At 34.2% G+C, this 16,381-nt stretch overlaps 1 protein-coding gene across 1 annotated transcript; it reads left to right on the top strand.

The window, feature by feature from the left end:
- Nucleotides 1–8,476: 8,476 nt before the first annotated feature.
- Nucleotides 8,477–16,146, top strand: LOC107946185 (acyl-coenzyme A oxidase 3, peroxisomal). Its single transcript, XM_041082999.1, has 13 exons — nucleotides 8,477–9,059; nucleotides 10,450–10,567; nucleotides 10,674–10,781; nucleotides 10,940–11,112; nucleotides 11,205–11,304; nucleotides 11,420–11,494; nucleotides 11,638–11,768; nucleotides 12,169–12,304; nucleotides 14,210–14,329; nucleotides 14,651–14,797; nucleotides 14,878–14,982; nucleotides 15,063–15,164; nucleotides 15,728–16,146. Exons 1-13 carry the CDS (start codon nucleotides 8,554–8,556, stop codon nucleotides 15,971–15,973), a joined length of 2,067 nt encoding a protein of 688 aa, XP_040938933.1. The 5' UTR covers nucleotides 8,477–8,553; the 3' UTR covers nucleotides 15,974–16,146.
- Nucleotides 16,147–16,381: the final 235 nt, after the last annotated feature.

Here is a 16,381-nt window from a genome sequence, read left to right as displayed (position 1 = left end):
ACTATTAAGATACTTAGTGCATAAAAACTCATAAAAAGGATGAAATTTGCCATAAACAGAATACTGCAGCAACACTGACGCGAGTTTGAAAATTTATTAAAAATCATATCAATTGAATTTGGTGATGGAATACATATCAAATTGAAGCTTATTATGTCTAGTTTCACATGAAACAAATGAAACAGGTAAAGGAATTATATGTTAGAAGATATTTGAATTTTAGTGAAACAGGGTCATAGCAGTTTTTGAATCCCCTATTCCAACTTTAGAAATTCATTATAAATTATAAAGATATAATTAGGTGGTATTTTTTATATCCTCAGAATCCTTATTGAGTCTAGTTTTAGTAGAAACAAATCTCATAGTCATATGAATTTTGTACAGAGAGAAATGTGGTTCGTAGTAAACAGAGGTCAGACCAGTCGAGTCCTGAAACAGGGGTAACTTTAACTAATAAACTGTACTAATTGGACCAACGAAAAATTCTAGAAAAAATTTAGTAGATAGGTATATGAGTCTAGATTCAGAAAAAATTTACGGATCTTGATTTCGAGTTTCGTAACTCGAGATATGATTTTTCTTGTGACTGTGACGCAAGTAGCTTAAAAGCTGTGAATGTAGAAACAATAATCCAAAGTTCTAAAAATGTTAAACTAAGCTTAGTAACACCTCATACTCGACTCCGGCGATGGTCTCGGGCGTGGGGGCGTTACAGCTTCATTGTGAGCGTTACATGTTATGAAGTAGCTTTGGCTACGTATGTATATGTGGCACTTATGTGCAAGTTTTCTACGTATCCAATAGTATTTCGGGGGTTCAACGAGTAATGCAATAGATATGATGAAAGTCCCAAGGAGGGCATGTTAAAGAGGTATGGTTATATGATATATTACGATGAGTACATGTATGTGCACTAAGCGTATGGTTATTGAGACTTTGAAATGTTGAGACATCGGTGAGCTAAGATGTATGAATTATGATTATAAATTTTGTTGCAATGTCATGTTAACTTATATTGTACACTTGAACATGAAATTCATGAAATGGTGAGTTCATGATTAGTCGACAGTGAACTTACGATAGTTATCATTATATTGCACCAAAATAGTGTTGGACAGCAGCAGTTGTATGACTTTGAAAATCCACCAAAATTTTTGGAAATTGAGTTAGAGGTTGAATAAAATATGAAATTAAAGCTTAATGAGTCTAGTTTCATTTAAAAGAAACGTTGTAGCAAAAGAGTTTCATATTATGAAATATTTAAGTTATTGTGAGACAGAGTCAGAATGATTTCGAAATCACCTATCCTAATTTGGAAAAATCATTAAAAATTTTAAAAAAATAATTATGGGTTAAAATTTATATGATTAGAATCCTTAATGAGTCTATTTTGAAAAGAAACAAACGGTAACATCGTTCGAATTCTGTATGAGGAGATAATTGATTTTTAGTGAAGAAGGGTCGGAACTATCGGACAGCATAAAAGGGGTAACTTTAAAGAATAAACTGTACTTATTGGCTAGATCAAAAATTCTGAAAATTTTATGGTAAGAAGATATTGAGTCTAGTTTCATGGAAAATTAGCAAATCTTAATTTGGAATTCCGTAGCTCTAGATATAAATAATTTAATGACTATAACTCGAGAAAATAGCTTGACCTAAACATAAATAAAAGTACAAATATGGTTGTCTTACTTCGTGAAGCAAGTTGATAAAATGCTTATTATTTTCATACGGTCTTACTAAGCTATAAAGCTTACTCTCTTCCTTTCCTTTTCTTTAGTGTTGACAGGTTAGCTCGGGGTTGGAGATCGTCGGAGGCAGCATCACACTATCAAGTCAGTACCTTTGGAATAATGAAGCATATGTTAGAAATTTTCAAGTATGTGGCATGTATAGGGATCTAGTTTCATGGTATGTGTTATTATGATTTTGGCCAAATGTATTGGCTTATATTAAGTTATGTGTATATGGCCATGAGATGTGGCTCATATTGATTTCGGTTCATAAATCTAGCTATTCATGTTATGTCTAATGTTTATGATGTGATTATGTTTGGTTGTCATGCATGGTTAAACATATGACATGTGTGTTGGATGTATCCTCTATGACCAATTGAGGTGGTCATGGCCATGTAGTAATTGCACGTTATAAAAACAATGTGATAATGGTTGAACATGAGTACTGGATAGATAAGTGGATAACTATAGTATAATGGTAAAAGTGATCATCAAAATGATAAGTCTTATGAATGTGAATTGAGGATTCTAGACTTGATATTGTATGAGTAGAGCAATTACTTGTAAGAGTACATGATAATGTTATGAATATATCTCATTAAAGAGTGTTTTAATCACTAAAATGATGCCATGATTTGTGGTTTTAATATGTATAAGGTTGTAAGGGTTTATGGGTAACATGAAGGCTTGGAAAATAGCCTAAGTGTTTGCCACACAGGCTGAGACACGGCTGTGTGTCTCAACTATGTGTGGGACACGGCCTGGAGACATGGGCATATGGCCCGGCCGTGTGGTTCAATTTGCATATTGACATCATAAACAGAGAGTTACACGACCTGAGGACACAGTCGTGTCAAAGACACACGGGCGTGTCCCTATGTCCACACGGGCGGGTGACCCTGTTTCTTGGGAAAAATTTTCTAAGTTTTCCTAAAACTTGCTAAGGTTCTCGGTTTAGTCCCTACTACTTTCAATGCATGTTTAAGGCTTCATAGCCCCGTGTATGAAAAGTTTTGAATTAAAAGAAATTTTGTAGCCCGATTTTTGTGTATTTGTGAATGAATAAGTTCAGTAATGTCTCGTACAATGTTCTAGCATCGGACACAAGTAAGGGGTGTTACACGAACAACTTCTCAAGATCAGAATCTACGGCCAGTTAGTGAGCAGGTAGTATATTAAGGTACTTTAGGAACTTGGCTACATGCGCCGCATTAGGTTTTATGAGCGACATGTGTACCCCAAGATTATTGTGTATCACAACGCATTAACATTTCAATCATCATTCACGTATTTTTCGTTAATATCACCTGGTGTAATAACCCATTTTTAGTAACATAAAAACAGTGGTTTCGGGACCACAAATCTAAGTCCGAAAGAAAATTTATTTTAATATTAGCGCATGGTCTGTATTATGATAGAAATAACATATGAAAATTTTCATTAATAAAAATTTACCGATTACATGTCTAATTTGATAAAGGACTAAATTGCATAAAATTCAAAAGTTGAGTTCTAGTAGCTATAAGTATCAAATAGCTATGGAATTCAAAATTTGAGGTCCTTATATGGCAAATAGACCATTAAAAGGAGTTAATAGATAAGTTTGATGAATCATCCATCGAAAATTAGAAATTGAAATAATTATATATGATAATAAACTAATATCATCTTATTTCATCATCTTCCTTAAAATTAAAAATGCATGGAAACCCTAGCTGAGAGAAAACTTTGTTGGCTTAATTAGGTATGTTTTCTTGTCCCGTTTTTAGTAATTTTTATATTTCTGATATCGTAATAACCTAATCTAGTTATTTTGGGGATTAATTTGTAAAGTTATCAAAGTATTAAAGTTTTTCCATGGTTGAATATGTATGAATTATGAAGTTTTATAGTATAAATAGAAAGGTTGTTGATAGATAAACAACTTTTGTAAAGGAAATTTTCATGAAACTGTAATTTAAGGACTAAATTGAAAAGATGTAAATTTTATGGAAAATTTCTGATTTTTGTGAAATACATGGACTGTTATTGTTATATGAAAATTTTGGGTAGGCTTGGAATAAGGGTTAATTTGTATGAAATTCATTTTCCGAGCCTAGAGACGAAATCGTCATTAATTAAATGTATAGGGGTAAAATGGTAATTTTTCTTAGGATGTGAATTGAATTGAATTGATTATGAATTGTATTAAATTGAGTTAAATTTACTCGTATAGATCTGGATAACTCAAATACGAAGTTAGTTTGTGGAAAAGAAAAAGTAACGAATTAGTAGCATATGAGTTCACGAACATTGTTGAGGTAAGATTGAGTAACTAAATTGTATATTTATGTGATATGCTTTGATTTATATATATGTAATTTGTATAATTGTTAAGTATGAAAATAAATCACATATCCGACAATGTTTGACAAGAAATAAATCTCGTTTGAACAAATGAAATTAGATGGATACAAAGTTCCCAGAGTGGTTATGGTTCTGCATATGTTGCGAACACACCATAGCTCGCAAGCGTTCTGATATAACTCACATGAGCATCCTGATATAAGCTCTCTTGAGCTTTCTGATACATGGTTTTTCTAATATTCACATTTATATGCTCCTATGAGCATTTTGATTGGTAGTGATCCTGCATATGTTGCGGACACACCGCAGCTTTTATGAGCATCCCGATATATGGCTATCTAGAGCTTCTCGATTAAAAGCTCTTTCATGAGCTTCCTGATAATAGCTCTTCGAAATTACCCGTTAAGCTCGCATGAGCTTTCTGATTTAAGCTCTTATGAGCTTTCTGTTATTAAACTCGGATAAGCTTCCTATTATAAGCTCACATAAGCTTTTTATTATTTGGCTTGGAAGAGCTTCTCGTTTAAATGCTCAATGAGCATTCCTGAATATGAATTGATGGAATATAGTATGTACACTTTGTGTGTACTAACCATGTATCCATCAATATTATAAGTGGTTCAACAGGTAAAGTTATGATAAATGACAATATGAGTTTGTGATAAAAGATTATGGATATATATTTGACTACATGAATATGACTTGTATATGAAGATTGAATATATGATATGGAAAGTAAATGAATAAGGAAACTTGATTAATGATAAGTTCATACTTGTTTATTGATATTCAAGTGAAATAAATGACTAACATTTTTATGAGGATATGTGTATACGCTATTGGCCAACTTTCTTTGAATATATTAAGTATATTTACCTTAAATGCAATTAAATGGTAAGTTAACTTCCTGTTATACAAACTTACTAAGTATTAAATGCTTACTCTATTTTATTTTCTCTATTTTATAGTAATTCGGAAGCTCGTAGGATTGGAAGCTTGCTGGAGATATCTCACACTATCCATCGGCTTGTTTCAGTATATATATAGTAAATTACATTTTGGTTATAATGGCATGTATAGGCTAGATTTGATCAATAATGGCATATAAATATTGATTTGAATCTAGCCATTGTCATGGCTTGTGGTTGATATAGTTTTATATATATATATAAGGTCTTAATATGTTTGATATGGATTGAAATGGATGAATGATAGAAATTTACATAGGTATATTGAGGAGTGATTTGAGATAACCTGATTGATGAAAAATGCATATATGTTTATATGAACCATTAGGTAAGATTGTGTACTTGGACATATGGGGTGCTATAACATGTATTAAACTTGAGTTTGTCTTGATTTGAGTGTTTGGTATTGGTTTGTGAATGTATTAAAGTGTTAATGCAAGTGGAAAGCAAGTTTGGGTGAGAAATATAGCTTGGAAATAGCCCTATTTCGTTTACACAGGTAAAGACAAGGGCGTGTGTCTCAGCCTTGTGTGACACACGGCCATGCGTGCGGACGTGTGGTTCGGCCTTGTGTCCCCTACATCTTTAAAATTGCAAAACAGGATGCTCAAGTATTTTCACACGGGCAGTGTGGCACAAGGCCTGACACACGGGTGTGTAATTTGGCTGTGTGACCCTTGTACTTAATTAATGTAAAATTAAAATGTTCACACGGCTTAGCACACGGGCTGGGAAATGGTTGTGTGTCCCTATTTCAAATGTCCACACGGCTTGACTACACGGGTGTGTGTACCCTCCTACACCTAGGAAAAACATTGAAATTTTGCGAAAAATTCTCTAAGTACCCGAATTAGTTCTGACTTATTTCTATTGCATATTTTGGGCCTCAAGGGCTCATATAAGGGACAATATGATTGTTTATGATTGATTTCTAAGATAAATGATAAATGATATGAAATGTCTGTATTTGATCTATTTATTTTGGTAATGCTTCGTAACTCTGTTCTGGCGACGTATACGGGTTTGGGATGTTACACTCAGGACGTCGTCCACATCGGGATCACTATCACTATCGATCTCGTGACTAAAAGGATCACTACTATCGCATCCGTTATCACCAACCGCATCAGTTTTGGCGGATGCAATATTAAAAGCTCGATGTCGATCCCGCATAAAATCGATTGACTATCAATGTACGATATAAGAACAACCATATACTGCTCTTGAGCTCCATGTTCTTCACCTAATGGAGTGGGATCATTAGTTGGCTCAATATCAGCTAACTCAATAAATAATTGAATCAGTGCATTTTAGTCACTCCGATTCTCACAATAAAGAGTGACCATTGTCTCCACGTCTTCATCGTCTACAAGTTCTATCTCGGTGAATTTGATGGGATCTGTTGAAACTGGAAACTTGTATAAAAGTTTCGAGATCTTTTTTCCATAATGTCTAATAATTTTTGCACTAATCATTTTCTTCATATAATCAACTGAGACATTTCTATTAAATCTCATTGTTATATGTTGGCAACATTCAAATATACATCCAACTTTTGTCAAAATTACTCCATTGAAATAAACGCATACAAAAAACTAATTATCCATATTTAATACTAAATCTGTTAAAAAAAATCTCAATACAATTTCGAACAACAAAAAAAAACTTTAATAAAAAATAAACTGTAAAAAAAAGACCAACATTTTATAAATATGCAAAACTTTTTATTCATAAGCTCAGCATTATATCAACATTAAGTTCTCATTTCGTACATGTACAACCATATTTACTCTCTTCTTTTTTTTTTTTACATTTTCTAGTCTCAACTTTTACTTTATCTTCACATTTAACAACTTAAACTCATTTCTACATTTTCTTCCATCTCTAATTCTGTATCTTCCTCCAGGAAATTCTCTATATTAAAATTTGAATTCTCTTCAAATTCATCTTCTACAATCCAATTTGAAAATTCCCCAAGATCTTTTTCCTCTTCCATCTTTATAATGGGTATTGAATTTATAAAGTAATTTCCTAACAACTAATTTATCCATCCATGGCATGTCAAAAACATTTTGCTTCCCAGTCAACTTTCGCGAACCTACACTTTGTCTCGCTATTTTCCTTGGCTCCATAGGAGATTATAAACTTCACATGGTATATAACTATATTCCAATAAGTTCGTGGTACTAATGTCTTCCAAAGTTGGTCTAAAATCATTTGATGCTCCCGTTCTATTAATGTCCCTCTAAGGGTAAATTATCGCACTTTATTTTTTCTAATTAGTTCATGAATTTTCCATAACACTTTTTGGATATTTTGATTTTTGGTAATAAGGTGTTGAACAATGTTTCTTCTGGTTTCATTCTATAATCTTACACTTCTCTAATCATCCTATCAACTTTCTCCCTTCGTGTTGATCATCAGGCAAATATCAAATTTATTATCATTTCTTCCAATATCTATGACAGAAACCAAGTTTTTTTTTTGAATTTTAGTATTTATCTATTTTCCCCTAATGTCATCACTAACTAACAATTAATTTATAATAATTATTAACAAAATAACTTTAAAATAATTTAAAAACAACATAAAAAATTACATTTATAACAAATCACAATAAACATCAAACTAAACAAATTAATAACAAAATAATTTCTAATTGCTTCTATTTAAAAAAAGAAAAACATACCTTCACCTTCCATTTCTCTACTATCATTTCATTTTTTTGCTTCTCCTTTCTTTCTTTTAACTTTCTTTTCCTTTAATCTTCTCTACTATTTTTTTTTACCTTTTTTCTTCTTCCTCTCTTCTACTTTCTTTTTCTTTTAAATAAAAAAAAAACAACTTCTCCAACTTTAAAACTACAAAGGGGGACCATGGTTATAATGTCTCCCAAATATGCTTCTTCTACATTGCCGCTTATTAGATGATGGTCACTAGTGTAGCCTGTCAAAGAGGGGTCACTAGTACCACCTCTTGATATGATATCACCCCCAAATACTATACCAATATATAAAAACGGGTATATACTAAATTTGATATTTAGGTATCACCTATCAATAAGGCTTCACCTATTAAAATATTATTTTTTTAATTATATGGGACAACTGTTAGAAAATAAAAGTGATGCGGTTTATATACCAACCTTCACCATCTTATTTATACCATTTTGGTAATTAATGTAACGTATAAACCATTTTTAATTTAATATATTTATTATATTATCTTTGTAAAAAAGGCGCAAGTTGAGAAATACGGATAAGGTCAGATTTTTCAATGTAGATAGTTGGCTGACGAACCTAACCCCGGATGACCAACCCAACCTAACCGCTTCCTGGATCCAATCAAAACGCGAGTGCTTCAATGTAAAAAATACTACTCGCGCGTTTTTAACTCCACCGTTCGCGCGTAATTTTAAGGAAATAAATGGTCGGGTCGCCCAATCGAAAACGCAACCACCACCATCATCAGACTTCCTCTTTTGAACAAACAAATAAAGGATGGCAAAAAAAGAAAAAAAAACACGTAATTCTGCAATGGATCGAGCATTTCAGAGAACCAAAGTCCTAACCGATCACCTCCTCCAATCACCTCCTTCTTCGTCCTTTCAAACCCCTTCTCTTTCTTCAAACGCCTGTTTGAACTACTCTCCGCCCGAACTTTCCGAAAAATATGCATTCGACATCAACGATATGCGGAAGCTAATGGACGGGCACGACCTGGAGGAGCGGGATCGGCTGTTTGGGATGATCACGCAGAGCAAGGTGTTCAATCCCAGAGTGAGGGGAGGGAAGGTGTTTGTGTCGCCGGACTATAACCAGTCCATGGAGCAGCAGCGGGAGATGACGTGGAAACGCATCGAGTATTTGTTCGAGAGGGGAGTGTTCGAAGGGTGGTTAACGGGGGAAGGAGAAGAAATTGAGATGAGAAGGTTCGCTTGCTTTGAGGTTTTGGGTCTCTTCGATCATTCCATCTCCATTAAGCTTGGAGTTCACTTCTTCTTGTGGTGCGTTATCTGCCTTTTCTCTTTTCTATCTTCTTAAGATTAATCTAAATTTTTGGATTTCGTTTTACTTTTCAAACTCTACATATAAATATGAAAAAGTATATTTTTTCTGAATAATTTTATTTTCATAAAAAAAATTATAATTTTTTTTCTATAAGCGCGCTGATGAAGAAAATGAAAAGAAGAATAATTTTACGTTGAAAATTTTAAAGATATAAAATAAAACATTTAAAAATAAATTAATATACAATTTTCTCTCTTTTTATCATTCTAATTTGGAATATAAGATGATCACCTTTTTATATTTATTTCTCTCATTTTTTTAAGCACATTCAAAATGAATTTTTTTTTTCAATTTTTTACTTTCTCCTTTTACCCGAGCAAACACACTTTAAAAGTTATAGACTTCCTTTATGCATTATTTCCCTTACTTTGCTTTTAGGTGTAAAAATAGATTTGAATACATAAAAAAGAGTAACCATTAGAATTTTTATATTTTTTGAGTAAGAAAATGTTATCATGAAGTCTACCAAAATTATTCTAAGTGTTTTGATTTTAAACAGAAGTTGTAAAATAGTATAGATCGCATGTTTTTATGAATTTAGTATGTAGGACAAGATATAACTTTGTGACGGCTTTTCATGAAGGGATATTATTTCAAGATTTCAGATAGTTCTCTATAAAAGAATACTTTCATAGCACTTGTTAGTTTCTATGAATGCATTCATTTACACTGAATTGAACTATTACTTATATTCAACTGCTCATTCTCTCTTTCTCTCTCTCTCAAATTCTTAGTTTTGGTTAAATATGTTCAAGAAAAGCTTGGGCTGCATTTTTTTTACTACTCATTCTCTCTCTCTCTCTCTCTCAAATTCTTAGTTTTGGTGAAATATGTTCAAAAAAAGCTTGGGCTGCATTTTTTTTTGTAGTGGCAGTTTTTCATGGTAATATTTAAAAATGTTACCAAGAGCCCTTTTGCACTTAAGAGTAGTAGCTCCCTTGAAGTGTCTTTATTAACTGTATATTCATTTCTTCTTCATTTTCCTTGGTTGCATTACTCTATTTGATAATATACAACACAATGCCTTGTTTTAATTGATTTTCAATTTGTTTATTTTAGTTAAATATGATCCTACCTGTTAGCAATGAAGAATAAAAAATCAAATAGCAAAAGATATAAGTATCAAAAGAAACTAACCAACAAAGTCTTAGTGTATTGAAGTTTGAAATTTAATGGAACCGAGAGCTGTTTGTTGCTTGCCTTACATTTTATTTATGAATTTAACCCATTGTTATAGGAAGGGGTGCAGACTTTTTAGTCGACAAGGTTGAAGTAGAAAATAAGAAAATTTGGAACTGAGTTCTACTATTGTCATAATGTATGCAGGGGTGGTGCCATCCAATTTTTCGGTACCAAGCACCACCATGACAAGTGGCTGAGGGACACTGAAAATTACTTGATCAAAGGTTGCTTTGCAATGACTGAGTTGGGGCATGGAAGTAATGTATGTAAAGGTTGTCTAATCCTTTAGTGAGGAGAATCATGCTTTTTCTGAATTTTTATGCGGTCTTCCTCTTGTTCCTGATTTATTCTAGAGTTACTGCTTTTAGGTTCGCGGCATTGAAACAATAACAACATATGACTCAAACACAGGGGAGTTTGTCATTAATACTCCTTGTGAATCAGCTCAAAAGTATTGGATTGGCGGAGCAGCCAACGTAAGCTTCTCTTAGAACTAAATACCATTTCTCTCCATGGAGTCTGTTTTTAGATTCCTTTGTAATGTGAAGTTTTTATTTAGCTGTTTTTATTATCCTTCCCTCTGTTTTGTGTATATGCTGACATGGTATACTTCTGTTGTTGCATTGTTGTCTAGCATGCAACACACACAATTGTTTTTTCACAGCTCAATATCAATGGAACCAATCAAGGGGTTCATGCACTTATAGCCCAGATCAGGGATGCTGATGGTAATGTACGTCCAAACATTCGCATTGCTGACTGTGGTCATAAAATTGGTTTAAATGGTGTTGATAACGGTAGAATCTGGTAGTGTAAACTCACACTCTACTATGGATTCTTTAGTCTCTTCTTTTTCTTAGAAAAATTCTAATATTAAAGGTCTGCTCATGTTATTTCAGGTTTGACAATGTTCGAGTGCCGAGAGAGAACTTATTAAATTCAGTTGCTGATGTTTCACCTGATGGAAAATATCTAAGTGCTATAAAAGACCCAGATCAGGTACTTCTTTTATTTGAGTTGACTGGTATCTGCTCTAGAGCCGTTTATTGTACTACAACTGTTTTGCTGGTAATACTGTGTTGGTTTCTCTTACATGTCTGTTGCTTTAATTCAGAGATTTGCTGCATTCCTGGCCCCTCTAACAGCAGGCCGTGTTAATATTGCAGTTAATGCAGTTTACCAGTCAAAGGTATACCTCATTTTTTTCTAAGCATCTTGTCCGTTTTTATTGGCAGAAGAAATTTGCATGTTTTTTGTATTTTGGGTATGGGTGGCAGGCCACTACTATCAAATGTAAAGGTCGCTGATATCATGCCATTACTCTCCTTACAGGTTGGTTTAGCTATTGCCATTAGATATGCTTTAACAAGGCGGGCTTTTTCTCTTAAACCAAAGGAACCTGAGGTCTTATTGCTTGATTACCCAAGTCATCAACGACGACTCTTGCCTCTCCTTGCAAAGACGTAAGTATATGCACAGTTTCTTGATCAGAGTGCTACCCCAGTTGGCACCGTTGTTGTTGTAGCAATTTGGAGGTTGTGGGTTCGAGCACTATTAAGAGTGTAATCCTCCAATTTAGTTAGTTGGAGTTTGGAGGGGTTTAGAGGTAGTTTAGGAAATGTATATATATATATGTATATGTATTCTCCTGAACTCTTATTAAGTCCAGTTTGTGTTTGAAACTTAAGTACTGTGCTTGTAGCAAGTCTCATCATGACAATTTTTTCTTCACTGGCTTGGTAGATAAGATTAGTCATTCTTTTCTGTGCATGTATAGAGAAAACGTATGTTGTCTAAGTGTTTGTTGAACGTTTACCGTAAGTTTTAAACCCTCATTTGTTTATTTTCATTTTTATGCTGCAGGTTTGCTATGAGTTTTGGAGCAAATTACTTGAAAATGCTGTATGTGAAGAGGACACCCCAGTCAAACAAAATCATTCATGTAGTTTCAAGTTCATTCAAGGCTACTTTTACATGGAGTAACATGCAAATACTTCAGGTGAGTGTTATGCGCCTTGGCGTAGGATCTAGTCACAGGTCTAGACGAGAAAGAATTCTTGCTTCGACCTATGGTTACTCAAAAGGCAGATTCGTCCTTGACTGAATCCCCTCTCAAAATAACGTTTCTTTTGAAAGAATAATTTCTTACTTCTTTATTTCATATTGGCAGCCTTTTATAGACTTTTAATGACAAAGGAAAGAGTCCTAATTCACATAAAATAGAATTCCTAACTTAGAGTTTATGAAGGAAATAAAAACCTAATATAATAGATAAAATAAGTAAAACTAAAACTCTTAGTAAAACCTGATATGTAATAAATAAATAAAACTAAAAACTTCAATTGCAATTAAAGCGTCCATATCATTACTCCCCTTCTCGGAATTGAGCTTGTCCTCAAGCTCAAATTTAGAATAAATTTCAGAACTTATCCAAAATCATCTATCTCATCATCATCTTGCTTCAACATCTGATACTTCTATCCAAAATAACCTTTTACATTTGTGTCCCATGGAATAAGATTCGTCACAATTATAACACAGCCTTTTAGCCCTTCTTTCCGCCATTTCTATCCGTGTTAATCTCTTAATAAATGGTGTAGAAGAACCTATTTTGCCGTTGGTCCCTATTGGTTCTATTGTTTGTCCCCCTCCTTTTGCAATGTTCTTAGTTGTTGGAATGATTGAATTGCTGTCAGTGTTTTGGGAAGTTGGCCAATTCAGGATGGCTCGAGATGACAGTTTGGAAGAGGCATTTTGTTTACATTCCGATGTTCGAGCCATATTCATTGCAACTTCAAGGCTTTTTGGTTGTTGCATCTCAATATCAATTCTAAGTTCCTCTATCAACCCGGCAGTAAAGAGGTTTACTTATTGTTGAGGTTTAAGATCAGTAGTCCTAGCCAATAGTGATTGAAATTGATGTTGATATTCCTCTACAGTCCCAGTTTGTTTCAAGTTGGCAAGTTCTCCCAAGGGGTTATTACTCATAGTTGGCTCAAACCTTATATGACAACACTTTTTGAAGCGCCCCCAATCAAGATTTGCCTCCTCTTCTTCCATTTGATCAAACCACAATTGTGCCTCTCCTAAAAGATGGAATGATGCTAAGCTTACTTTGTCTTCTTCGTTGGTTCGTTGATTGTCAAAAAAATTTTCGCATCTTTTCAACCACCCTAAAGGATCTCCAACACCATCACAAGTGGGAAATTCCATCTTAGAGTATCGTGGCACCATGCACCCACCGTGTTGCAAGTCTAAATTCATTTTCCTGCCTCCGCTACTGCCCTATTCTTCATTATTCTTCTCTGAATCTCTTTTCGTTATTTTTTGGACCGAAAGAGATAATATCGCCATCTGCTCTTCTAATGCTTGTTGTCTTGGAGCCATTTGTTCCATCAATGCCTCCAGCTTGGCTGTCAAAGTCTTTTCGTCACCCATGACAGCTAGCTCTGATACCAAGTTGTTATGTGTCTTGGTGTAGGATCTAGTTACAGGTCTAGACGAGAAAGAATTCTTGTTTCGACTTATGGTTACTCAAAAGGCAGATTCGTTCTTAACTGAACTCCTTCTTAAAATAACGTTTCTTTTGATAGAATAATTGCTTACCTCTTTATTTCATATTGACAGCCTTTTATAGACTGTTAATGACAAAGGAAAGAGTCTTAATTGACATAAAATAAAATTCCTAACTTAGATTTATGAAGGAAATAAAAACCTAATATAATAGATAAAATAAGTAGAACTAAAACTCTTAGTAAAACCTGATATATAATAAATAAATAAAACTAAAAAATCCTATTGCAATTAAAGCGTCCATATCAGTGAGCTACAAACAATTTTGGAGTAAGTTGAACCATTTCAACATTAAGTGCCATTACAGACGTTCAATTGTTGAATGCTTCAGGAATGTCGCGAAGCTTGTGGAGGACAAGGACTAAAGACAGAGAATCGTGTTGGTCATCTAAAAGCTGAACATGATGTGCAATCCACTTTTGAGGGGGACAATAATATTTTAATGCTGCAGGTAAATTTGCTTTCTTCTTTCCTTACGAATTTACTTTGACAAGGACAGTTGGTTACAACTTACAACTAAACCGGCTGAGAATATATGACCTCAATGTAAAATGAAAGTAGCAGATGCAGAATTGGGGAATGAGTTCTCTGTGTATGGGTTTTTACTGGATTTTGTTTTCCTTGAAATGACCCATATGATGCATGTAGTCCCCTGACCATGGCCTGTTAGATGTGTAGGTCATTTTAATAGGCTTCATGGATTTTGGGTTCACAACATCCTAATGTATTGACAACTAAACAGTGGAACTTATGATTGAACATGACAACTCAGGTCAGCAAAGCTCTGTTTGCTGAATACATGGCAGCTCAGAAGCCAAACAAGGCTTTCAAGGGTCTGGGTTTAGAACACATGAATAAACCCTGCCCTGTCATTCCATCACAGCTTACTACGACTACCCTCAGATGCAGCCAATTCCAGGTAAATTAGACTAGCATCAGTTATACAGTTGATAATTCCATATAAATTTGTGGGCATCTCTGACCATTGTCCTATTTCAGATAGATGCCTTGTGCTTAAGGGAGAGAGATCTTTTGAATCGGTTTGTTGCGGAAGTCTCACAGTGTCAAGCCAAGGGAGAAAGTAAAGAGCACGCGTTCATTATGGTGAGGAAGCACTTGCTTTTATCTAAGTTTCTATTCTTTTTTATCCACCTTTTAGTCTAATAGTCGCTTATTCACACCAGAGTTATCAGCTAGCAGAGGACTTGGGAAAAGCTTTTTCAGATCGAACAATATTACAAACATTTGTTGAGGCAGAAGCAACTCTAGCTGCTGGTTCATTGAAGGTTAGTATTAGAGAATGTATCTCAAATGAGCATCCAGCCGTAGCATCCGCTCGGTATTCGTTCTAATTTAGAAGTGGTGAAATGAACGTAATCTGAATCACTTAAGCCAGCCCTTTTAAAACCAAAAATTTAAGAGTCAATAGCTTGAGCATAAAAGGACCCAACTAAAACCTAATTGAACCTGATTGTTAGGACCTTGGTTGTAGAAGTGGCTGAATCTGACTCTAAATGGAAAACATCACTCACCCAACCCAAACTGACTTCAAAACTTATCCAAAACCTGGCTTAACCTAACCAGAAACAACTCAAACTTCATCGTTGTCTGAAGTTGCGTTGCAGGATATGGTGGGATGGATATGATCGGAAGAGATGAATAGAAAATTGCAGTCATATATATAGGATAAGAGATGGGTAAAAATTCTCGGGATTTGCAAGATGAAAATCATCTAATATAAAAATAACTTTGCATGTTTGTCACTTCAAATATTGAAGGCATGAGAAGATTTATGCAGTTTTTTGTGCATTAGACAGGCTGTTGAATCTTCATTTTCATTGTTGTGCAGGATGTGCTGGGTTTGCTGAGATCATTGTATGCCTTGAATTGTCTGGAAGATGGTGCGTATCTCCGATATGGGTACCTGTCAGTTGAGAATGCTGCTACAGTGAGGAGAGAAATAACAAAAATATGCAGTGAACTTCGACCGCATGCACTTGCTTTGGTCAGTTCCTTTGGCATTCCTGATGCTTACCTCAGCCCTATTGCTTTTAACTGGATTGATGCCAACTCTTGGTCTTCGGCTCAGCATTGATAGGGTGTTGTTAATCTGCCAACTGCACCCAACCCAAAGCTTTACTCTTTTCTAAGCAGTTTATACCCCCAACATACTCATAAAAATAAATTATTTTCATATAATACATTTATATTATAAGGAGGATCATGTTTTAATAACTTTGCGTTGAATATATGTTTGTTATTTAGGAAGTGCCCTATGTATGTATATATTTGTTGCTTGCTTTTTCTATTCATCATACCGTATCATCAAAAGGTTTTGAATGTTATACCATTTCGAGGAAAATTTCTTTTTCCGTGGGCGTTCACCATCTTACACTCCAATCCACGTCATGGGTTTGACTTGTAGAAATTGTCTATTTGTAGTTGTGTGAGTTGTATTAAAAAACAGAAATTGCATTAATCATTTCTCTCAAATAATTATTTC

The sequence above is a fragment of the Gossypium hirsutum genome, chromosome A12, assembly GCF_007990345.1.
Source record: "Gossypium hirsutum isolate 1008001.06 chromosome A12, Gossypium_hirsutum_v2.1, whole genome shotgun sequence".
Classification (NCBI taxonomy): Eukaryota; Viridiplantae; Streptophyta; class Magnoliopsida; order Malvales; family Malvaceae; genus Gossypium; species Gossypium hirsutum.
Note: the sequence above shows the minus strand (reverse complement) of the source record. Positions and strands in the feature narration are given on the sequence as shown.

Bases quoted from the DNA above. Each gene is read 5' to 3' on its own strand.
- LOC107946185 (XM_041082999.1), top strand. From the start codon at position 8,554: ATGGCAAAAAAAGAAAAAAAAACACGTAATTCTGCAATGGATCGAGCA. The intron at 10,568-10,673 runs GTATGTAAAGGT...TACTGCTTTTAG, and splicing joins AGTTGGGGCATGGAAGTAAT to GTTCGCGGCATTGAAACAAT. The intron at 11,495-11,637 runs GTATACCTCATT...CTCTCCTTACAG, and splicing joins ATGCAGTTTACCAGTCAAAG to GTTGGTTTAGCTATTGCCAT.